The 11639-nt window shown below is 38.8% G+C and overlaps 1 protein-coding gene across 5 annotated transcripts in view; it reads left to right on the forward strand.

Annotated features, from left to right (window-relative positions):
* Positions 1-11639, forward strand: part of CABCOCO1 (ciliary associated calcium binding coiled-coil 1) — a 141783-nt gene that overhangs the window by 103390 nt on the left and 26754 nt on the right. The window contains exon 6 of one of the 5 annotated variants that reach the window (XM_028481142.2): positions 6845-9235. The exons of 3 other annotated variants lie outside the window; for them this stretch is intronic. In XM_028481142.2, coding sequence (XP_028336943.1) covers positions 6845-6952 — 108 coding nt within the window. In that variant the 3' untranslated portion in view covers positions 6953-9235. One more of the 5 variants, XM_055080836.1, reaches the window with a different exon arrangement.

An 11639-nucleotide genomic window follows, 5' to 3' on the forward strand; every position in this document is an offset into this window, starting at 1 on the left:
CTTCATTGATGGTGTCCTTTGAGGCACAAAAGTTTTTAATTTTGATGAAGTTCAGTTTATCTATTTTTTTTCTTTTGGTTGCTTGTCCTTTTGGTGTCATATCTAAGAAATCATTGCCTAAACCAAGATCATGAAGTTTTATACCTATGTTTTCTTCTAAGAATTCTGTAGTTTTATAAAACTCTTATATTTGGGTCTTTGATCCATTTGGGTTAATTTTTGTGTATGGCTTGAGGTGTTAGAGGTCTAACTTAATTCTTTTGCATGTGGATGTCCACGTGTCCCCGCTCCATTTGCTGAGCAGCTTCCTTTTTGAAAGCAATGGACACTATATCCCAACCTTACCCACCTTGGTTCCACCAGGCTGCTATGAAAGAAAACATAGTGCTTGAATCACCAAGAAATCCCAGTTCCATCTTTCTAAATCCCCTTTCACAAATCTACCAAGGTGACTTTTCAAAAGTTTTTCCTACTTTGAACCGAGATGCTAATTTCTCTATTTTATGCTTCACTCTGTCCAAATATGTTACTTTTTCCCAGTATATGGGAAAATACCATATATGTTCCTTTTTTATTGTAAAAATTTTACAACTTTTTATGTTAGTGTTTCTTTTTTATGTCTTTGTTGTTGTTTTTTTCACAGATTACAAATTTCGTAGAAGTTAAGGAGGTGCCTGATAAAAGTTTGGTTATTTACACTATTGAGAGAATACTTAGATAGTTTTTGAAATTAAAAGATGTAGCTTTATTCTCAAAAGCCACAAATAAAAGTATTTTCTTCTGACATAACTGCCAAATCTAAACAAATGTAAATGTTTCATAACAAACCCTTTAATGATTGCTTTTAGATTTAAAACTAATATCTTTAATGATTGTGTATTACCTTCATATAAAAATAAATGTTCACGGGCTTCCCTGGTGGCGTAGTGGTTGAGAGTCTGCCTGCCGATGCAGGGGACACGGGTTCGTGCCCCGGTCCGGGAAGATCCCACATGCCGCGGAGCGGCTGGGCCCATGAGCCATGGCCGCTGGGCCTGCGCGTCCGGAGCCTGTGCTCCGCAACGAGAGAGGCCACAGCAGTGAGAGGCCCGCGTACCGCAAAAAAAAAAAAAAAAATTGTCATTGTGCATTAAAAGCATGATGAAATTTAAAAAAAAAAAGTAATTGTTCCATTGACATAATTAGAAAAGACAATTTTCATAATGATACTAAGGGTTGTGGTGACGAGTTTAGTGTTAAAAGCATTAAATTTAATGTGATACTAGAATGACAAAATATAAACTTCCTACAGACAGTTGGAGATTTATGGCTATATCTAATGTATTTAAGTACATTAGAAAGTAGATTGAATTGGGAGAGAGAACTCTTATATAATAGTCTTTATCTAGCCATCTTAGTGCAAGTGGCTTCTACCACCCGCTGTGACATCATGATACAAAGTTGCATGTGATGTGCGTGTGTCCTTTAGGGCCAGGTCCTGGACATGTGTGAGTAGTGGTGGAGAAACCAGGTTTGAAATGTATGGAGGAAGAAGCTAGTCTATGGAAAATTCTAATAGTCATCAGCTATGTAAAAAGTTATTTAAGTCTTGTAATAGGAGTTAAATGACATTTTAAGAACACAAATATATTTTTGAAGACTTGGAATAAAAACCCAAGTGCAAATGAAATGCAAACATTTTATTCAACAAATTTTGAATATATCATTTTAACTGTGATTTGGGCAGACTTTTGGAACGTTTTAGTTCAACAATTGAGAAATTACAACTTCTGATTCGGACTTATATTCAGAGAACCTTCTTTTGTCATTTTTAAATTGATTTATTAAAGAACTGAGAAAAATTCCAAATATAGTAGAATATGAGATAAGAGCAATGCAGAGGAGAAATTAAATCAATAGAAATTATTCTGACACCAGTGAGTAAATTGTAACCCCCCCCCAATTCAGATCATAGCAAAAGTAGTAATTCAATAAGAGGCACAAAAGTTTTTAATTTTGATGAAGTTCAGTTTATCTACTTCTCTTTTAAATAGAAGCAATGAATAGGCTAGATTGCTTGATAGTCCAGTTAGTGAAGAGGAGTGAATCACATGAACATGTTGTAAACAGATTTTAATTTCTTGCCTTTTTACAAAAAATACTAATATCATTGAAGATAACATCAAATGTATAATATTACTCTACAGTGGAGACATTGACAAAAATTGGTTAATGAGTGCCATCTTTATAAGGAGTAAGATTATTTTAAATTGTTCACTGCCTAAGAGAACTGAAAAGAACCTTAAGTCTTACAGTACATATATGGAGGAAACTTGCCACAGGTTTTTTGAAATTTGACATCAATCCTAAAATGCACATGATATTACCAATAATGAGTTGTGAAGCTGAAATTTTTCTAAACTATATCAATAATAATAACAATTTCTATTAACCAAGCTAGAGGAAAGACTAAATAATAGTCTTTCTGTGGAAGATAATATTACAAAATATTTGTCATATGAAGAGCTGGTTGGAGTATGAAGCCCAAGAAATAAAGTGAAATGTATTATAGATATAGGTCAAGCAGTTGACAATTTTTAACTTATTTTAAAATTTTGTGATACTTGTGGAATTTGTCAGCTTTCTTGCTGTGGCCTCTCCCGTTGCAGAGCACAGGCTCCGGACGCGCAGGCTCAGCGGCCATGGCTCACGGGCCCAGCCGCTCCGCGGCACGTGGGATCCTCCCGGACCGGGGCACGAACCCGCGTCCCCTTCATCGGCAGGCGGACTCTCAACCACTGCGCCACCAGGGAAGCCCTGTCAGCTTTTTAATATATCTAATTTGTTGTTAATTCCTTAATCATTCTATGTATTCACTTGTGTGATTTCTATACATTCACTTGTATACACGATTTTTTTCATAATTTAGCTTCAGGCTCCACAAAGCCTGCCCTGGCTTCTCCTTGTACCTGGCTCTGACTGGGTGGGCAGAGAAGGGAAACAAATGAAAAGATGATGGCTCTGGTCTGGGTGGCTTGGAAAGGGTGGTGGCAGGAAAGGTAGGGAGAAGTAGATTCCAAATATATTTCAGAGCAGATCTGGCAGGAGTGGCTGAAGCGTTGGATGTAAAGGGTGAGGGAAAGGGAGGAACCAAGGATGCTGTGCACGCGGCCCCCCGCCCCCCCGATTCTGATTTGAACAGTTGGATGGATATTAGCACCATTACCTGGAAGCCTGGAGAAGGAACAGGTTTAAGGGAAGAAATATAGAGCTCTTTCAGACATACTGAGTTTGTCCTGATTTCCTCACTGTACTACACTGCCTTTCCATGCTGCTTATGCCTTATACTGTAGTCACGCCCACATTAGACTATAAATTCAAAGAGGGCAACAACTGACTCTTCTTTGCCCTCGTGAGCATAAAATTTTCACTCAACTGAATTTAACATGTGTTGCACCAACTATATGCAAGATGCTTTACCAGAGCTATTTTTAAATCTTTTAAATCAAACTCTACCTACAAAAAAAATTGCAAATTGATAAGAACCCAGGTTTAGAATGAAATAGACCAGGGTTAGCACCTTAGTTCTGTCACCTGCTAATTGTGGGCTCTTTGAACAATGGCATGACCTCTCAGAGCCTCTTGTTCCTCATCTGAAAATGAGAATGATTATCCTTACCTCATAGGATTATCACAAGTAAAAATAGAACAATGTATGCAAAATGCTTATCAGGGTGCCTAGCATACATGAGCACTCAATAAATTCTAGGATGCACTTGCATTTGGTTTTCTTGCCAATACAGATAACATCTACAGCACAGCTATCACAAAATCAGTGTAGTAGGAAACGTTAATAGAGAGAAGTTACATTTTCAGGCTAAGAACATATCTTAAATAATTTCAGGAGGAGATAATAGGTTTCTGAACTCTTCCAGTCCCAAATAGGGGGAGGGGGACTAAAAGGCACTGTGAGCAAAAATAGAATGGATTTACCCAATTCTTTGCTGCACTATTTAACCTCTGCTTTCTTAATCATATGCACAGCAGGGGAAAGGATGTGCTAAAACAATTCACGTGTCAGGAACAAGCAGCCACAGATTTTAGCTCAAAAATCACACTAGGAAAACCACCGGTTTGAAGTAAAGTAATAAGGCCAAATTTATTTTTTTAATTGAGTCTTCAGTTACAAGCAACCCTTTAATTACATTAATCAAGCAGCCTTCCTCTCAGCAAATGATGAGGGAAATACATTGTTCTGACTTTTGCTAAACTTGTTTTAAAAATTGCAGGATATTATTTGGACATATGGAAAATAAATCCCTTGATTTATTTTTTATTTTTTTCTGCATCATTTCAGTGTAGCTATAGCAAAAGACAAATATACACTTGCTTCTAGACATGATTTACCCTAAAAGACTATAAATCACATTTTAGATTTAAAACCTTTACAACATTTAAATATTCAAAACATTAGCACCCCTCAAACAACATTTCATTTTGTTGTTGTTAGACTTTAACGTGATAACTCTTATTTCCATTGTTCTCATTTTTGACTCTGATATATGTTCCCACAAAATCCCCAAGAAAATGGCTCTACCAATTGGATGATTGTCAGTCAGAAGGTTACTTGCCCCATGTGACAGATGGGAAACCTAAGGCTTATAGGAAATTAAATGACTTAAACGTGCAAGCTGGAACTCAACCTAGGCCTACTTGACCCCAACTTTCGCCAACACCACGTGCATCTCCTGTCCTGTAATGCTCTCTATGCTTTTGAACATGCACTTTCCCTGTCTGTATGTCTGTCTGTCTTTCTGTATGGGATTCTCTCTCTCTGTCAACCGCATCTGCATGCTAACTCCTATTTATCCTTCAAAACTTAATACAGGTACCATCTCCCTTTTACAGTTTCCCTGAATCTCTTCCTCTCTTGCCTCCCACCAGAATGAAGTAGCTGTCTTTCCTCTCTACTTCTAGAACTCCCTACATATACTTCTAGCAATTATTTCACTCTGCAACTTATCTTGAATGTCATCCCTACCAAGACCCCCATGCACACTCTAGATTGTGACCTCCTTGAAAGTAGAGGAATATTTGATAATCATCCCTGAATACCCAGGGCTTAGACGGTGCTGGTTTATAGTGCATACTCAGTAAAGGCACACTGAAAATGATTGTATAATTGAGAGTTTTAAAAACATAGAGTGCCTTACTTGCTGAAAAAATTATGAAAATTTTAAGGAGGACCTGGGAGTTTAGCTGAACTTTTGAAGATATATAGGATTTATAGAGGAGAAAGGAATGTTAAAATTTAAAGCAAGTGATTTGTAATGATTCCTGAATCGAAAATTTCCAAAATATAACATCGTTAAAGGAAACGTCAAGAAATTTAAATTATATTTCTGTCATTGCCAGAATGCAATGAAATTGAGAATGCAATAAAATAATATTTTACAGTAAGAGCCCTAAGAGTGTACATTAAACGTTTTCTTTTCTGGTCTTTAAAAATGATTTTTGCTGTGTAAGTTACATTTTGTTCAAGTAAGTAACAACAAACATGGCATCTTTTCAATCAGTGTCACCAAGCAGCCCAGCACCAGTTCATTTAATCTAATATTTCATAAATGAAACTTGTTTGAGCCAGATAGTTCTTCTCAGATAACTAATAACAATCTTGGTTCGTGGTGAAACAAAACTAGCCCTTCCGTAGAAGGCACTCCTGTGTTGCACTGGCCTATCAGCCCTCCTCACGCTAGGAGGCACTGAAGAGTCAGAGCTGATGTCCTCAGAAAGGAGGAGCCATTAGCCCTGGTATTCACTGCCATACAACAATCATAAACCAGCATCTAAGAATAAATACAAAACCTTAAGTGTCTTACTAAGAGAATGGAGCTTGAAAAGCCCAGTAATTCAATAAAGTTGAAATAAAATATGGTAAACATTTTGGAAGGGAGGTGTTGTGGTCTGAGTTTTTATATCTAAATGCACACCTATATTCTGCAGACCTATATTTAAGTAGATCAGCCATTTGCTACTTTTGTCTTGGATTAGTATCTAGGCATGTGCAAGAGTAGCAGTATTTCAGTGCTATTCTTGTGTATATATATATAGTCAGTAATGTTTGTCCAGGGCTTTGGGAGGAAAGGGCTACATAAATGTCAGTAGTTATTAATATTTGGATTTTTTTATATTTAGCTATCAAATGTGTTTTTCATAATCTGTGACCAGAGGTCTATTTGTGTCCCTCCAACTGTAAACATTTTAAGCAAAAATAACCATCAACAGTATTTGTTCTCTTCTTCTTTATTATTAAAGTAGTCTTTATCAGTAATTAGCAATTATGCTCAATTTCTTCAAGAGCCAAGTTTATTTATTTTTTTTTATTTATTTTTTTTGTGGTACGCGGGCCTCTCACTGTTGTGGCCTCTCCCGTTGCGGAGCACAGGCTCCGGACGCACAGGCTCGGTGGCCATGGCTCACGGGCCCAGCCGCTCCGCAGCATGTGGGGTCTTCCCGGACCGGGGCACGAACCCATGTCCCCTGCATTGGCAGGCGGATTCTCAACCACTGCGCCACCAGGGAAGTCCCCAAGTTTATTTTAACATGTTTTCATATGAAGGTGGTTTAATGCCACTTACTCCTCTGCCTTTGGGTGATTATTATGAAGAGTAGCTGGCTGACATGATGTCCACCTACATACTCCACCATGCCCTTCCCTTCTCTGCTCTTGTCTTTGGCTTATTCCCTAACCGGCACATCATTCAGTCATTCTGTCGTCAGCTAAATAAAGTGTGACTAACCCAATAGTCTTCTCTTCTAACCTAACTGTAGTCATTTTCACATATCATTATAATTGATTGTACAGGTGTTTGTATCCCCTGCCTTCCAACTCCACCTTCAGACTGACTCCTGTGAGAGCAGAAATCCTGCCTGTGATGGGGCTGCCTGGATGGAATGCGCCCAGATCAATTGAATTGAACTGAAATCTAAATCTTACACAAGAAGCACATCATGTTGAAAGGGTTGAGTTCTGGATTCTTATGTCTAGCAGAATTTTGAAACAGTAACTCATTGTCCTTGCATGTTTTTGATTACTTAAATGATGTTAGCTTTGTTAAAATCGATTTATATTACAACCTATTGAAGCACTATATTACAGCACGTGCTGTTTTCTGATTTTCTCATCTAAATATCAGTTGCCTAATGTACAGAGTTCTTTTAAATGTGATCTGGTACAGCATGAAGCTTACTAGCAGAAAATCAGAGCAAAGACAGCAAAATGGCTTTTTACTTTTCTCTTAAATGGTATTTCCACTCTATTTCTTTGAAAGATCCAATGTATTTTTTTTAAACGGGTCGGGAGTATGAAATAGTTGGGTTGACCTACAACTGATTCTCTAGACTAGAGTTCAACTTCCAGTTTAGGTTAAAAAAAATAGGGGCTTCCCTGGTGGCGCAGTGGTTGCGCGTCCGCCTGCCGATGCAGCGGAACCGGGTTCGCGCCCCGGTCTGGGAGGATCCCACATGCCGTGGAGCGGCTGGGCCCGTGAGCCATGGCCGCTGAGCCTGCGCGTCCGGAGCCTGTGCTCCGCAACGGGAGAGACCACAACAGAGGGAGGCCCGCATACCACAAAAAAAAAAAAAAAAAAAATAGATTTGGGGTCCTCCTACCACATGCCTATCCGCTAATACATTTTTTAAAGACTCATACAAATTCCCATGTTTGGCATTGACTCATAAGAACAAGAATGGTCGAAATTTACTGGCAGGGCTACATAAAGCAGTCTACAATTACAGGCCTATACTCTTTCTGGCTCACGCTAGCAACATTAGCCCTTCACTTTTATGAGCACTAAATTCCACTCTAGTTTTAATAATAATAATAATAAATATAATAATAAAATCTTGCTTATATAAGAGGTTCATCTTGTTAAAAATACATTGAGACTCATGGTATTTTATAGGACCCAATTTATACTCTGATGATTTAAAGGTGATAACTTCATGTGATTCATTGCCAACTAGTTCTGAATTTTAATAATATAATGACTCATCATGATTTTTTCATTTCTTAGAGAACCAGCTTGGTTAAAACCATTATAGTTGTTTTTACTGGGGTCATCTGAACTACGGTTCCCAGAATGCTCATGAAAGGGACATGCTTGTGTGTTCTGAACAGCCGTAATCTATCATGGCTGGTGCCAGGTCGACACGTTATGAGTTTACAGTGTCAGCCCAGTGAATTAAAGCTTTGTTGTAGACCAGCTTGCTATGCAGTTATTTCCAGTTCATATCCTATAAATCATCACTCTTCACATGACAATCAGCAATTTCCATTTAGCATTCTAAGCATCCATGTTTTGTCTTAATTGTGCTGTCTGATTCTGCACCTAGAACAGTGTGACATGACTGGTACCGATAGCTTAGAAAATAAATTTCACTGTCACCAGAACCTGTTTAAAGAATGTTCTATGTTCTCACTTTTTTTGTTGTTGAGCTGTTTGGTATTTATGTTAAAATAATAGGAAATGAATTTAAATAGAAACACTTCTCATGTCTTATCTCTGCAAACAAAAAAACATAATTTACAATAAATTAGCACAGCAGTTGTTAGTGTAGCTCAGCTTTATTTTGCAATTCTCACACCTAAGCTCACAAGATGACACTTTTTCTGATAAGGTAATCTTTATAAGGTAGTCCTGTAGATGATTAAATCTGACAGATGCTAGTGAGATGGTGAAGTTCAGAGATATAACAGCAAACACTTTTTTAAAATTCTCGTTAAAATAATAAAATGTCTTATGATATACCAATAGAAAAATTGATCTGACAAAGGAATAAGTTAGTTACAATGCTATATTTCTGTATCCAATTATTTACCAATAAGCAAGTAAACAAACGAATAAATTGTAAGGAAAATGGTATTTTTTGGAATAAAGAATTACTGTAAAAGATTATCTTCCCAGTCATTTCTTAGTATTTACCATCACTGCTGAGCTGAACGAGAATAAAATTTTCAAATACAAACAGAAGCTACAAGGACTTCTCTGGTGGCACAGTGGTTAAGAATCTGACTGCCAATGCACAGAACATGGGTTCAAGCCCTGGTACGGGAAAATCCCACATGCCGTGGAGCAACTAGGCCCGTGTGCCACAACTACTGAGCCTGCGCTCTAGAGCCCGCAAGCCACAACTACTGAGCTCGTGTGCCACAACTACTGAAGCCCGTGCGCCTAGAGCCCGTGCTCCACAACAAGAGAAGCCACCTAGATGAGAAGCGCGCTCACCGCAACTAGAGAAAGCCCGCGCGCAGCAGCAAAGACCCAACGATTTATTTATTTTTATTTATTTTTTTTGTGGTACGCGGGCCTCTCACTGTTGTGGCCTCTCCCGTTGCGGAGCACAGGCTCCGGACGCACAGGCTCGGTGGCCATGGCTCACGGGCCCAGCCGCTCCGCAGCATGTGGGGTCTTCCCGGACCGGGGCACGAACCCATGTCCCCTGCATTGGCAGGCGGATTCTCAACCACTGCGCCACCAGGGAAGTCCCCAAGTTTATTTTAACATGTTTTCATATGAAGGTGGTTTAATGCCACTTACTCCTCTGCCTTTGGGTGATTATTATGAAGAGTAGCTGGCTGACATGATGTCCACCTACATACTCCACCATGCCCTTCCCTTCTCTGCTCTTGTCTTTGGCTTATTCCCTAACCGGCACATCATTCAGTCATTCTGTCGTCAGCTAAATAAAGTGTGACTAACCCAATAGTCTTCTCTTCTAACCTAACTGTAGTCATTTTCACATATCATTATAATTGATTGTACAGGTGTTTGTATCCCCTGCCTTCCAACTCCACCTTCAGACTGACTCCTGTGAGAGCAGAAATCCTGCCTGTGATGGGGCTGCCTGGATGGAATGCGCCCAGATCAATTGAATTGAACTGAAATCTAAATCTTACACAAGAAGCACATCATGTTGAAAGGGTTGAGTTCTGGATTCTTATGTCTAGCAGAATTTTGAAACAGTAACTCATTGTCCTTGCATGTTTTTGATTACTTAAATGATGTTAGCTTTGTTAAAATCGATTTATATTACAACCTATTGAAGCACTATATTACAGCACGTGCTGTTTTCTGATTTTCTCATCTAAATATCAGTTGCCTAATGTACAGAGTTCATTTATAAATACCAGGAAGTTCCCTGGATCGAGTAAATTAACATGCTGGGCCAGATTCTCTGGCTTCATTAGCAACCCCTCATACCAAGGCTGTGTTCATACAAGTGTGAACACCAGAACAATCCTTCAGGGGTTTTCCTGGCCTGAATAATTTCCTCATCAGGGAACAGGCTACACTCATCCTAGTATTCTGGTCTTACCGCCACAATCTATTCATTTTGCATAATTCCATGGACACCCCCTGGAAGAATCTAACTATTAGCATTGCAGGAAAATGTAAAGTCAAGGAGCCAGGCTGGATACCCAGATGAGGGGCAGCCTGAGTTACAGGTCATGGTGGGAGGGCAGGGGAGAGATACAGGAAAAAATTTCATAAACTTTGGCACCCTCTCTGTCAATAAGACTATATAACAGGGAGAAATAGTAATAAAATGATTTACTGACCATATGAGACCACAGTGATTTCCTACATCCAATTATTCAATAAATATTTATTACTTTCCCACTGTTTATCAGTCACCAGCCAGGCAGTCAAGTAGGGAACAAAACAACAAAACAGACCAAGTCCCTACCCTCAAAGAGCTTTGTTTAGGCTTTGTTTATTGTAGACTTAAATATGTGACATGAAAATCTAAAAATAAAAACAAGCTTCACACTTTTAAGCCCTTCCGACATGCCAGGCACTGTGTAAGTGCTTTACACACATTGATTTAATCCTCACAAAAACCCATGCAGTGGGTAACTATTGTTATCCCCATGTTCTAGATGAGGACAGCGGCCCTTGCCGGGGGACCATGGATGAATAAGCATCCTCAGAGAGCTGCAGTTATGCCTTTTGCTAGTGACAATGACAGCGTTTCAATGTAGCAGATGACATAGGTTTTTTTGGTGCAAAGAATTTTAAAATAATATTTGTGCATTCTCTGTTTCTCACTCAAAGAAATGAAAGATTCAAACTATGAAAATAGGGGCCTAAAATCCGCAGGACAGAAGCAGCACTATATAGTCCCTATAGGACAGCTGTTGAGATAAAGCCAAAGCACCATGGGTTTGTGCTAGAAAAGTAACTCGGCACAGCTGTCTGATTCTTTTTATGAAATGGTTGGAACTGATCAGAAACTCGAGCCGCAGGACGGACAATGCAGGTCGTCCACAGCAGACCTAATATCTTATTCACCCAGGTTGACTTTAAAATTATATCAGTCATGAAAATTATTTCACTGTCTTCTGTCGTGAGTCACTGGGCTATATTTAATTTTAATCATTAAAATGTAAAAATAATAAAAGCCCCCAAAATAGTCTATAGTCAATTTTCTGATAAAGCAAATTTGTTTTTTCCCCATTTGTGATGTAAATGGCCTCCAGAAAGTTTTTCGGAGCTACGTGTTAATTAGAAATATGGAAATGGATTTAAAGTACATTACAGCACACAGTGGAAGAATAATCATAAGAGATTTGTTCACACAGCCGTACCCATTTCTCA

The sequence above is a fragment of the Physeter macrocephalus genome, chromosome 20, assembly GCF_002837175.3.
Source record: "Physeter macrocephalus isolate SW-GA chromosome 20, ASM283717v5, whole genome shotgun sequence".
Classification (NCBI taxonomy): domain Eukaryota; kingdom Metazoa; phylum Chordata; class Mammalia; order Artiodactyla; family Physeteridae; genus Physeter; species Physeter macrocephalus.